The sequence below is a fragment of the Typopeltis vanoorti genome, chromosome 3 (assembly GCF_054136105.1).
Source record: "Typopeltis vanoorti isolate ZY-2024b chromosome 3, IOZ_Tvanoo_1.0, whole genome shotgun sequence".
Lineage (NCBI taxonomy): Eukaryota > Metazoa > Arthropoda > Arachnida > Uropygi > Thelyphonidae > Typopeltis > Typopeltis vanoorti.
In genome coordinates, this window is record NC_143551.1 from 103,180,008 (window position 1) to 103,194,589 (window position 14,582).

At 36.6% G+C, this 14,582-nt stretch overlaps 1 protein-coding gene across 3 annotated transcripts in view; it reads right to left on the reverse strand.

Moving 5' to 3' along the window:
• Window positions 1-14,582, reverse strand: part of LOC150108435 (uncharacterized) — a 292,118-nt gene that overhangs the window by 214,544 nt on the left and 62,992 nt on the right. For all 3 annotated transcript variants that reach the window (XM_090390777.1, XM_090390776.1, XM_090390778.1), the window contains exon 3: window positions 11,600-11,728. In XM_090390777.1, coding sequence (XP_090246903.1) covers window positions 11,600-11,728 — 129 coding nt within the window. The remainder of the gene's footprint in view (window positions 1-11,599; window positions 11,729-14,582) is intronic.

Sequence of the window (14,582 nt, forward strand, 5' to 3'; positions counted from 1 at the left end):
TTTATTTTAGAACATTATTGGGATTATGATAATGGATTTTATTTTTAAGTAATTTTGAATTATACTAAACTGTATAATTTTATCGATAATAAACAATATTTTTTCATGAAACAAAACAAGAAGAATATACTTTATTTCTAAGTAGTTTTGAATTATACCGAACTGTATAATTTTATCAATAATAAACAATATTTTTTCATGTTTATTTTATTTTTTTTTTTAAATTTTTACCATAATTTTGATATTTTATCCAAACACTGTACACTGTACTTACAGTGTGTATGTATTTAAATTATACATGTTTTTGGTCGTAAAATGTTACAAAATATAAGACTTATTGTTAAACTGACCATAGATTTTTAATTCTGACCATTTCTATGGTTAAACTGACCATAGAAATTGAACCCATAAATGGGGATGACTGCTGCTGAAATTTACTGGCAGACTGTTCTTTCTTGTTGGCTATCTTTGTATAGAAATTTCTTGATGATGTCTCGAGGATAATTATTTTGCGATAGTGTTATAGCGATTTGAGACAGTTCTGTTTGAACTTCTTCATCGTCGAAGATAAAGTTTCTAGCTCGATTTCTCAACATGTGGAAGATGCTCTGTTTATGAGACCTATGATGGTTTGAAGAGTAATATAGATATCATCCAGTGTCTGTAGGTTTTTTGTAAATGGACGGTTTGATATTGTTACCTTGTCTTTTAACTAGCATGTCCAAGAAGTTTAGCTGTTCATTGTTCAGTCTCCCAGTAAATTTCAACAGCAGTCATTCCCTTTATGGGTTCAATTTCCACCAAAATTGCAAGACTGTTAAAGGCCCATAACATTAGGGTTGTATTTAAACCAACTACTAGCATCAGACAGGTTCTAAGATCTTCTAAAGACAGTGTTCCATTTTATAAATATCCAGGTGTGTATAATATTCCATGCATGTGCGGTCTTTCCTACATTGGACAAACTTCGAGAAGCCTGTAAATAAGACAGAAAGAACATGTTGGTGATGTAAATCACAACAGAATGATCACCTCTGGGTTAGCACATCACTTTTCAACTTCAAACCACACTACAGATTGGAATAACAGCTTTATGCCCTACGTAGACGAAGATTACAGACATCGATTATTTAAAGAAGCAGCAGTAGTGATACATACAGGCAGCAACCTAAACAGAAATCAAGGGTCCATACTGAATGATACTTGAAAAAATCTAGTTAATTCCCTCAGTTCAATAGAACTACAGTATGCGAATAATCATATTACGCGTTTGCATGTAACACATGTTCATGATATCGAGTAGATGATACCGAGTAGATGTCACGCGAACGTGTTATCTTAGCTACCTAACAGGTACTAATGTTTTTTTGTATTCTTAAACCTTTTTTGCATTTATCATTTTTTTGTACTGTGCAAGCCTTGAGAATGCTAGTCACTTACAAGCAAAACCGGTAGTCAATATTGTACGAACATACGTACGAATAAAAATCTATGGTCAATTTAACAATGTCTTATATAGTGTGTATGTATATTATTATTATTATTATTCAGGCCTCCATGGAGTCAAAAGACTCATCATGGGAGGTCCTTCCTAAGAACATAAAGTCTGTCAAGACATCGAGGGGAGGTTCCCCCACCCCCTAAGAAACACAAAGTCTATCATACCACTCCTTAAATTCATTGACCGTTCTCGCTCTCACCACTCCATCACACAATGCATTCCACGGTTCAACCACCCTCCATGCAAAGAAACCACTCCTCACCCCCTTGCTCATAGTTTCCTTTCGTAACATCCAGGGATGGCCTCTTGTCATCACTGCTTCACGCTGTTCAACCAAGCGAAAGAACTCTCCAGTGTCAACCCTGTAACCACCTCTCAACAGTTTAAAAGTCTCAATCATATCACCTATCCTTCTTCTATCCACCAAACTCTGCAGTCCACATTCCCTCAGCCAATCCTCATAACCAAAATTGTACAGTCCTGAAACCATCTTTGTCATCCGTCTTTGTATCCTTACCACAGTTAATTTATCCCCTTCAAATCCTGGGGACCAAATCTGAGAACAATAGTCTAAGTGTGGTCTGATCAGAGACTTATACAACGGAATGATAACTCTTTTATCTCTACAGGCCAGTGTCCTTCTCATAATTGCAGCAATCCACTGTGTTACCTTCAGCACCTTTGCAATACGAACCCGTGTTCATGATACTGAGTAGAAATGTCACGCGAACGTGTTACCTTAGTAATTTCAGGTTTCTACAATAATCAACCCCAGATCTCTTGTCTCCCCTACTTCCTCCAGTATAACACCTCCCATAGAGTATGCAGCATCCCATCAATGTTTTCCCAAACCTCAAGACCTTACATTTTGCTGCATTAAACTGAATCCCCATTCATTTGCCCATCTATGTAGCTTATTCAAATCCTCTTGCAGGGCTACCACATCTGCACTAATACTAATAATCCTTCCCAGCTTTGCATCATCCACAAACAACTGAATATCCCCTTGCAATCCACTGGCAATGTCATTGATATAAAGGTTAAACAATATAGGTCCTAGTACTGAGCCCTGTGAGACCCCACTTGTAACCCTTTGCCTTCTTGAAACTGTTCCACCATACACAACTCTATGATACCTATCAGACAGCCAATCCTGAATCCAGTTGATCAATCTGACATCCAGACCCATGTGCTGCAACTTAAATATCAGCTTATCATGTGGCACCCCGTCAAATGCCTTCGCTAAGTCTAAGAAAATTGCAGTATATGCCTTGCCCTCATCTAATGTTCTTGTAACTTTATTATAAAAGGCTAGCATATTGCTAAAACAAGAGTGCCCTTTCACAAATCCATGTTGACTCTCACAGATAACATTACCCTCATCTGCCCAATGCTGTATACGGTCCCTCACTACTTTCTCCAAGATCTTAACAACTACTGATTACACACAGACTGGCCTATAATTAGACACTTCCAGTCTGTTACCACCCTTATGCAATCGCACTATCTTATCTTCCTTCCATTTCCTGGGCACCTTTACTGCAGCCAGACTTTCATTGAAAAGCCAGGTTAAAGGCATTCTCAGTTCCCTAGCACATTCTCTCGAAACTCGTGGTAAAATACCATCCAGTCCCAAAGCTTTACTGACATCCAGAGTACTCAGTATCTGAAACACACTCTCCTCCTGTACCTCTAAACCTCGAACCAGCCCTATCCCTCTAGCATTAAAACTGACTCCTCTAGGATGAAATACTCCAATAAAGTGTTCATTGAACAATTCCACTATGTCCTTTGTTTCGAAATATAGTGGAACTGTTCACTGAACAATTCCACTATATTTCGAAAGTTGCAACACCCTATGATTTTAAGTCATCATCATCATCATCATCATCAAATTCCTGCCATGTACCCTCAAGGGGTGTACAGGATATGACAGTACTACATGAAAAAAATTACATCATTACTAATTTCCTATCTACAATTTTCCTCCAAATCAGTCTGTTACTTGTCAAGACTCCAACATTATCAGATCTTATATTTCTATCGTCTAAGGCACTTTGTACCGTATCAATCCACCTATATCTTGGTCTTCCTCTGGGTCGTTTTCCTGCCAACCTGGCAGAGAACACTTGTTTTGCTAATCTTTCCTCTCCCATTCTATTTAAGTGACCATACCATCTGAGATTAGCTCTGCTAACGCATTCCTGGATGCTGACAATGTCAAGTTCTTTCCTAATATCCTCATTTTTAATATGATATTGCCATTGATGCCATCTGTTCACGCCTCTAATCTTTCTCAGGACTCTCATATCTGCGGTCTCTAGTCTTTGGTCAAGTGTTTTACTTCTGACCCAGCTCTCAGATCCATAAGTTAAAATTGGTTTGAACACAGTCTTGTATACAGCTAATTTAGTGTTCCGACTAATTTCTTTCTTATTCCATATGAATTTATTCAATTGACTTCCCACCATACCAGCTTTGCTGATTCTGTTGTCTATTTCTATATTTAGTTTACCATCTTCAGTAAAAATTGTGCCTAAGTAGCTGAAATGTTTTACTTGTTCCACAGGTTCTCCATTCACAAAACAGTTGACATTTTCAATGATTCTGCCTATTTTCATTGTCTTTGTCTTTTTATTGCTGACCTTCATACCATATCTATTACAACAGCTATTCAATTTAGTCAGAGAATCTTGCAGACTTGTAGCGGATTTATTTAGAAGTATAACATCATCCGCATAAAGCAAAGAGCTGACATTAACATCTCCAATTTTGATATCAGGTTTAATACCACATTCCTTCATAATGTGATCCATATAGATAATGAATAACAGAGGGGATAATGTACATCCTTGTCTCACACCAGATTTAACATTAAACCATCTTCCTGTACTTCCTTCAATTCTAACTGCTGACTCACAACTCAAATAAAGACTAAGTATTGCTTGATATAATGCCCCATTGACACCATATAACTGCAGCGTATTGAATAGCTTCTCTCTTGGCACCTTGTCATATGCCTTTTCCAAATCGACAAAACTTAAATACAGATCTTTGTTATATTCCCATGCTTTCTCGACTATTTGTCGTAAAGTGAAGATCTGATCCTGACAGCCTCTATTTGGCCTGAATCCAGCTTGTTCTTCACCAAGCTTTTCTTCCACAATTCTTCTCAACCGTTTCTCAAGTATACTTGCATAGATCTTGCCAGGAACACTCAGAAGGGAAATACCTCTGTAATTCTCACATTCAGTTTTATTTCCCTTTTTATATATGGGTACTATGAGAGCTCTACTCCAATCATCGGGAATTCGTCCCTCTGTCCAGGCTTTCTGAACTATGCAGTGCAGCCACTGTAAGACTCTTATACCACCATACTTCAGCATTTCTGGTCGAATATCATCTACTCCTGCTGCCTTTCCACATTTCAAGCCTTTGATGGCTTTTTCTACTTCAAGTATGGATATGTATTCCTGACTTGCCTGGTCAGTGTTTTTTATCACTGTGCTGTCATCACTGCTTGTTTCATTTAGCAGTTTTTCAAAGTAATTACTCCATACTTCAAGGATATCTTTTTCTCCTGTTTTCATTTCACCTTTATCATCTCTAATTCCTTTTACAGCACTCTTTCCTCCATTCCTAAGCTTCTTCAACAACCTCCAGAATATTTTGCCACCTTCTTGATATTTATTTTCTATATTCTTGCCAAAGTCCTCCCATGACTTTTGTTTAGCTAGTTTTACACACTGTTTAGCTTTCTTACATTTGTCTCTGTATTCTGTAAGAGTAAAAGCTGACTTATTTGCCAGGAACTTTTGATATGCTTTCTTCTTTTCCTTCACTGCCTCTTTAACTTCCTGTGTCCACCAGGGAGTTCTGATTTTTTTATCTTTGCACACAACCTCACCACATGCCTCTCTGGCAGAATCAATCAATGTTTCCTTCAGAGTTTGCCAATGAATCTCCAAGGTTTGATTCCTGTTCTCAAACTCTTTCATTTTCTTTTCAATAATATTTCTGTATTTTAGTCTACAGTTCACATCTGAGAGTTGCTCAACTTTTATTCGCTTTAAAACTTTCTTACATGTTATTCTTTTCAATATGAAATTCAATTTTATCCTGCTCAAGACTAAATAGTGATCACTTCCAATTTCAAATCCTCTGTACACTCTGGTGTCCTGCACAAGGGAGAAAACATCACTATCAACAATAACATAGTCAATGAGACTTTTCTTATTCCTAGCCTCTTCTCTCCATGTGAATTTGTGCACATTTTTATGTTGGAACATGGTGTTAGTAATAACCAGTCCATGTCCTGAGCAGAAATCCAACAGATATTTGCCATTATTATTAGCTTTGCTCTTTTCTCCAAATTTTCCCAAAATATTTTTGTATGTCTCACAATCATTTCCTACTCTACTATTTAGATCCCCAACAAGGACCAACTTTTCCTTTTTCATTGTGTCAGTTGCTTTTTCTAAAGCCTCAAAAAATTCCTCCACTTCTACCTTAGTAGAACCTTCTGTGGGACCATAGGCACAAATAAGTCTCATTGTCCAGTTCTCCATTCTCATATTTGCCCACATTACTCTACTTGAGACTGACTGCCATTCAAGAAGATTAGCCTCATATTTTGTGTTGAATACTATGGCTACTCCTTCTTTTCCTTGATTGTTATTGCCTGAATATAACATTTTGTATTTATTGCTCAGAAAGATCTCACCAGTTTTTGTCTTTTTTGTTTCAGTCACCCCTATTATGTCGATCTGGTACTTATCTAATTCCTCAGCTAGCTCCATTTCTTTGCCATTCAGGCTTCTTACGTTGATAGTACCGATCTTTAACTCTGGTGATGTTGAGTTGGGGTTTGTTTTCAGATTTGTTCCAGTAGCTGACTTTTCGCTGTTCGCCCTGGTTCCCTGGCGAAAACAACGGGGGGCCTTGTTTAACCGGGCGACGCCCCAGCCGGCATGAAATTTTGTCATGTTGTACCATCATTTTTTATTTTGGTTTAACCAATAAGAATACAATTTGGTCGGCTAAATCCCAAATTGCCAGCCCATCCTCGTTCGTTCAGTATCAAAGTAGATACCCAACAGGGTGCACCACGAGAAGGTGAGGATTGGACATTAGGTCAGAAGCCCTGGTCGGTTCTCCGCATTCCTTTAAAGGCTATGTGGAGGTCTCCTCTCAGTTATACAGCTTTGACCCTTAAGCACCCCGATTATAAGTCACGAGCCACTACTTCTTTGTATATAAAAAGTTTTTATTTGTAAAAGGATTTTTACAAATATCTTTGATTCAGAGTGTTTTAATAATATGATGATACTATTCTATTACTTGAATACAGAAAAAATACATGATTTTTATAGATCAGTCCTTGATAAAAATCAAAATTGGTTGGATAGTGACCCTTCCCATAATGCTTTTGCGTTATAGGATACTGAGAAAACTGATGTAAAGACAGAAGTCTCTACAGAAGAGATAACAATACTTCACATGCAAATGCTTGGAAAGTGTTAAAACAAGAATATAATTTGTTGTTGAGTATGGTGTGAGTTAAACATTGGTCGTCGCGTGTGCTGCAGCAAGAAAAGTAAATTTTATATTTAAATGTGTGCTGACATTGTCTAAATTGTAGATTAATTATTACTGTGAGATATTTGAGTGTGGAACGCAGTGATTGGTAAATTTCTTAGGCGATATTATCATAAATTCACTGTTTTTGTTAGCACACTGATGCAACGTGGCAGTGAAAGACAAATCATTGCATAGGTCTGTGCAGAAGACAAATAAAGTAAACAGTGTGGATTTCTCAACAATGGTACAGTACCATGAATGTAGTATATATGTGTAGGAAGATGTCACAGATATTTATGTAGAGAGGCTTAATAAGACAAAAGAATGAGTGTTAGTATGTAGGAAATGCGATATTCTGATGGACAATGAGGATTCCTTAAATATAAGTTTAAATAGTTTAATAGAAATAAATTTTAATAGTTTAAATATGAGTAAGGAACATGGCATTGTAACTGGCATGGTAGTTGAAAACTGTTTGAATGTTCAGATGTGGAAGTGATAGCAAGGAAAAAAAGTTCGATTGACAATAAAGCAATTGATAATGACATTAAAAAATGAGTAGTAAGCAGGATTGATGACATACAAGTGGTTGTGACTGACAATCAAATAACCAGAGTGAATGATAGTGAAAAAAAGGTGAGATTTGAAAGGTGAGTTGGTGAAGATTAGGTGAATGTGAAGTGAAATGAAGAGAATTAGAGATATGTATGGAAGAATAAAGAAGGTAAAAATAAATTATATCGGTGTGAAAAAGGTAACGAAAGACCCCCAAGTGGATGTATGGAGATTCAATTGTTAGAGAAGATGCACAAGGTTTATTTTACTGATGGTAAAATGAATGGTGATTGAGGTGTTGAATAAGTGAGCAAAGGGGTTAGTAGTGGTACTAGGAAAACATGACTTGACTAGGAACAAGGAAAATGTAAGATTAGATATCAGGAGGTTGTTGAGAAGGATAAAAAATAATAGTTGATAGGAAGGGTGGTCAATGTTTGCCCAGATATGACAGTGATGAGATGAGGTGGAGCACAAGAATTATGAATGATATGTTAGCAGAAATGTGTTGAAGAGAAAGGAATGCATGCAGTTTGTTAATGTGTGGAATGAGTTTGAAGGAAGAAATGATCTGTATAACAGTGATGGACTGCATTTGAATGGTATTGGTGTGAGTCATTTGGAAAGACTGCTACTGGAAGGGAGAGTAATGAGGATAGAGTATGAATCTGAGCAAGTAAGAAGCGATGTGAAAGAGAGGAGAGCAAGATTAGAAGCAACTGAAGTGGTGCTTATGAATGAAGAAGTGGGTAGCATGAGTGTAGAGAATGAGAGAACAAGTGTGCAATACAAATAGGAAAACGTGGAGACCCAGGGTGGATAAGTGAACACAGCTTGAGAAAGGTTGATGTGAGTGTAGACAAGAAAGACATGGAGACCTGAGATGTAGGGAAAATGGTGTGTTAAACAGTGAGAAAGGTTCGACTTGAAGAAGGGACTTGGATGAGTGAGGAGAAAAAAGAAATGGCTTGAGGAAAGTGTGGAGAAGTCGCATCTAATAAATGGTATCAGTGAAACTTATTATAGATCAAGGAATGAGTTGTTATATTTGTATACAAATGCTAAAAGTATCAGAAACAATGGAAATGAAATGGTTGCATTGATTGAGTTTGTTCACACAAAAATTGTTGAAATAAGTGAGGCATGATTGGATGAGAATGACAACCTGACAGGAATACAGATGGAAGAGTATGATGTATTTTGTGAAGATAGAAAGGGTAAAAATGGACATGGAGTGCTATTGATGATAGAAAAGGAGTTATGTCCATACAAGTTAGAGATGCAAGAAGGAAATAGCTGTAGTGGTTTTGAGGCAGTATGGTGTGAAATAGAGATGAATAAAATGAAATACTGTACTTCATTGGATGTTGCTATAGACCTGGTAATGTGGAGGATAGTGACCAAGAAATGTGTAAGTAAATTAGCTAAGCAAATGGGAAAGGTTGGTCATTATGGATGATTTTAATTTCGGCAATACATTAGGATGACAAGATAGCAACTGGAAGTAAAGAAAATGAGTTTCTTGGTTTTTGAGGGACAACTACCTCAAACAGTATGTAACAGAGATACACGACGGTTCAGGGTCTGGGATTTGATCATCTCATCAGAGGATGTTATTATAAATGAGGTATCAGATATCCCTCCAGTTGGTGAGAGTGACCATGAAACAATTACCTGGGTGGTTGCCAATCATGCGAGGACTTCCGTGAGGAAAAGGTATAAATGAAACTACAAAGCTGGTGATAATGAAAAGCTCAGGAGACAGCTTGCAGCTGTAACATGGAATAAGAAGTTGGGTAGAATGAAAATCAATGCTGCTTGGGTGATATTACAAAAAAGGCATTATGGAGGCAACATAAGAGGAGTGCTAATAATCAATTCCATGAGGAATACAAAGTAAGACTCATATTAAAATGTAAGACTGTAGAATGTAGAAATGTAAAATATTAAAATGTAAGGCAAGGAGGATGAAGGTAAGGGAAGCAAAATTTCAGTATGAGCAGCAATTAGCTAATGAAGCCCAAAAAAATCCTAGAGAGTTCTTCCAATATGTAGTTATGGCAGGATGGTAATTATGGTAGGATGGCATGGATTGGAGCAAATGGTATAAGGACAACTGCTGCAGAGGATATAATTGAGATATTTAATGAGCAGTTCATAAAGCCTTTCATCCTTGCAAATATGATATCATGGAGAGTTTAAAAGCAGTAGATGATGAGAATGAGAGACTGACTGAGAGTGAATAAGTAGTATCTGGGGAATTAAGAAAACTTGGTATTAACGAGGCTGTAGGACTTGGTGATATATCACTGCATATTTTGACGGAATGTGCCAGGTAGCTGATATCTGCCTTAACATATTTGTTTTAATATGAGTCTTACATTGGGTCAAGTTCCAAAGGAGTGGAAAAAGGCAATATTGTACAGCTTCATGAAGGAAGTGACAGAATTCAAGCATCAAATTATAGGCCAATCTGTGTGTCAGGTGTTGTGGTTAAAATGTTGGAAAGGCTGGTGAGAATCAGAATCCAGAATTGGCTTGACAACAATGGTATTATCTTTGATGGACACCAAGTGATGGATGGAAGAGAGGTCATGTTTTAGTAATCTATTTACTTATTACAATAAGATGACAGCAGCACTGGATGTGGGAGATGGATACTCAGTAGCATACTTAGACTTTGCAATGGCTTGGTTAGATTACTGCATGATAAGTTGATAGTCAAACCAGACCAAATGGGTTTGGATATTGACTAGTGCATTGGATTGGAGATTGGCTGTCTGATAGCTATCAACAAGTTGTGTATGGGGAGCAATATCCCAGAAGAGGAAAGTCACTAGTGATATGTGCCTTGTCTGTTTTAGAGCCATTGCTTTTTAACCTGTATGTTAATGATATTGGGGAAGATTTTAATGGGGATATACAGCTGTTTGTAGATGATGCAAAGTTGGATGAACTACCACAACAGATGTTGTGGCTTTACAAAAAGACTTGAATAGACTGAGTGAATGGATACAGGAATGGAGATACAAGTTCAGTGTTGCAAATTGTGAGGTTTAAAAATTTTGAAAACAAAGATGGGATGTAGAATTTACTCTTGGTGGGGATATATTGTTGGAGGCAGAGGAGATAAGAGATCTTCGGGTGATGGTGGATAATGATCTAAAATTCACAGAAGATGGTGCCAAAATTGTGAGAACACTGTTCTGTAGAAGGAAGGCGATTCTGGTTCCATTGTATAAGGCTCTGATAGGCCATATATGGACTACTGTGCACAGATTTGGTCACCTGGTTTTCAAAAGGATGAAGAGCTGTTGGAGAGGATCCAAAACTAATTCACCAAAATAATTTGTAATCTCTAGAATAATGAATATGAAGAAAAGATGAGACAATACAAATCACAGTCTAGTTTATAGGAGGAAAAGGGGTGATAAGATAGAGAAGTACAAATTGGTAAGGGGTTGTTATAGGATTAACGTCGAAGAGGTTTTTCATAAAATGGTGGGAGATTGAGGAGAATAAGAAGTCATCTCAGGAAGCTGTATAAGGAGGGTGTTAGGAAGGGAGTGAAAAGCAGGCTTTTTTCTGCATTTGTATTCATGAATGATTGGGATGCAATGCCTGAGAATGTGGTGTCTGTGGAGAATTTGAATGTGTTTATGGCATGGTATGATGACTGTGTTTATGACAAAAGGGGATCTCCTAGGTGAGTTTGTGACTCCATGGGGGTCTTAGGATAATAATAATAATAATAATAATAACAATAATAAAAGAGTTCCAGGTACAATATACAGTAATGTATATGTTGCTGATCAAATTAAATCTTCTACAGCAATTCTGTTTACTCCGTGGAAGTTTGTTCAAAACAACAAAAGTAATAATACTTAAGAGTTTTTAATAATTAAAAAATAAAGAATAATAATCATAATAATAATTATTGTTATTACAAATTCTTAAAAATACCTTTTTGTACTGTATAAAAGGGCAAAGCACACAATATATTTAACCAGTGCACTTCCTTATCTTCTTTAGCATGTATTTTAAACTCACAACTGGATAAGGCATAGATGGAAGCAACAATCTGTTTATTATCTAAGTAAAATAAAACATATAAGAAGTTTTAATTTTTTTACTGTTTTGAAAATCTTCATGATTGTTAATTAATACATTTGTTAGTCATTTATGTATTAATTTTATATATTTGCTCATTCCCATCATCCCTTGCATGTTAGGCTCAATGTTTTGTCAAGTAACTTGGCTTGTTTGAATCCTGATTAATACTCTGATAGGATAGTTAGTCCTATCAGTATAGTCTGCATGTACACATACTGAACACTGAATTAGAAATCTTTTTGCAGATCTAGGCAACTATTTAAGAATGCTGTTGGTCAATAGTGTTGATCACAATAGGAAAAACAAAGCATCCTTTTGGAGTTCGACAAAGGCCTTATTGTGCGTGCCCACCTGATTGGAGAAAGGATTTTGAAATCAGCAGAGCTGACTGGTTTCTCAAAAGGTGAGATATCCTGGGTGTGGAAAAATAACCTGCAACACTTATCTAAGAGGCATAACTGTGGTCCTAAGACGAACAGGAATGAGATTAGCATTCGTCTGAGAAGGCTTGTATGGACAAACAGAACTTCCTGTATGCAGTAATTGAGTGAAGCACTTAATGAACGCTGTTTCTGACCAATATCTCACTGAATTATGCACAGGGAATGAAAGAGGATTAGTAATGGCAGTCGACAGCCTATATGAAAACCATTGATTTCTGTGAAGAACCAGAAAGTTCGTCAACAGTGGTATCGGGAACACTGTGACTGTTCATTGAGGATTAGTCATGATCTGAAGAGTCACAGTACATCTTGTTCTGTGCCAATGGTAGTAGACAGAGAGTTTGGTGGGAGCCTCATGAAGCAACGAACCCAGTTTGCCTTGTAAACACAACTGAAAGTTCTGGAGGTGATTGTTGTGTGGGGGCATATTCTGTTGGTATGGAATGGGTCCCCTGATATTGCTTTAAGGTTGGGTGTCCTCCAAAGAATATCTGAACATTGTTGCCAATCATCCTGCAATAATCATTTTTTTATTCAGCAGGTGATGGATGTTTCATGAATGACAATGCTACTGTCCATCATGCAAGAAATGTTCAGCAGCGGTTCATCAAGCATGACAGCGACTTTCACCATCTTCCCTGGCTATCACAAACTCCAGATCTGAATCCCATTGAGAATGTATGGAATATGTTAGAAAACGAGATCTGTTAACAAAGTCCTCTCCCATCAAATTTGAGGCAATTAAAGGACTGTCTGGTGAATGCCTGATATGCTGTAGATGTAGATGCAATCCTCCACCTTGTGTAATCTAATCCAAACCACACTTGCTGCTATTACTGGTATATATATATATATATATATATATATATATATATATATATATACATGTCAGTTGTGAGTATCCTTCCTGGAAACGTGAAAAAACTCAAGTTTCCAGAAAGGAAAACTTTGTGACCTCTTCATGAAGATGGCTAGCTCACCTTTGGGTGAAAAGTCCTGATAAACATTTGTCATACCTTAGGACTCGAACCCAGGTGTTTCAAACCAAACATCATCTAAACCAATTGAGTTAGGAAGGCTCCTTTTATTTATTTATGAAGGGGGGGGTCGGAAAGTTCTGATAAACACCTTGAACAAAAATGATATTAAAGCAACTGATATAACCACAAGAAAAAACATATGAGGACATAAGAATATAAGAACATAAGTTATCTTCATAACTCTGCTACTACAATGTTCTTTCTTGTGTTTATATCAGTTGCTTTAATATCATTTTTGCTCTGAGTGTTTATCAGAACTTTTCAGAACCCCCCCCCATATATATATATATATATATATATATATATATATATGGGTGTGACTCCCACCCACAAAAGATTAACCCTATAGTAGCTTAAATATAAGTAGCTTATATTCGGCATGAAACTCTCTTCCAATCTCTGAGTTTCTTATTCGGTTTTAAAACAATGTGGGATTTAATATCCCCTTAATTGAAATAACCCTATAGTACATTATTATTATGAGTGCAGCAAGGAAGGATTTTTCTGGATTTTATTAATTTTTATATATTTTTTCTGTATTTTTATTTCTTTCTGGTTTTTACACATTCCAGAAATCCTGCTCTATATACCAAACATGGAACATCTCAAACCTCCATTAAACATGTCAGTGTTCTCACGATAAGCAATGAAATTCATCTCCTGTGTAAAGACAATCACAAACATCCATGTCCACAGTGGGATTTGAACCTATAGCCTGCTGAATGGAGGAAGGTACCCTAATTACTTGGCAACCTGGCCTGCAAATTTATTTATTTATTTAATTATTCATTATGACATTTCTATATAGGAATACCCACCTTATGATGCTCTGCTTTTTGATGATCTACTCATATGAAGCTTATCAATTATGACCAATGCCCATTTATGAGATGCTGCATTCACTCATATGACGTTTTAGCAACATTGCTCTCCAGTGAATCAACAGATGCACAGTTTTCATGAACTGTTTGTTTACGACATTGTTGCTTGCTGCATCTCTGTGTATATGTGTGCGTGTGTGTGTTTTGGTGTTTCTCTATGAATTATAAACTGTTCATAACAATTATTTTATTTTATTATTGCTAATAAAAATCAAAGCAGCGAAAAGAAGATTATTATTATTACACCCTCCATGAAGTCAGCACACTCATTGTGGAAGTTTCATTTAACTGACAAAATATTTATCATAGAGAATTTTAAAATCCTTAATACTTCTTGCATTAACAATACATTCTGGTAATACATTCCTACATTCTGGTAATGCATTCCATTCACTGACAATTCTCCATGTAAAAAATCTACTCCTCACATACCTCTTCACCACACTCTTACATGACTTCCAAGGATAGT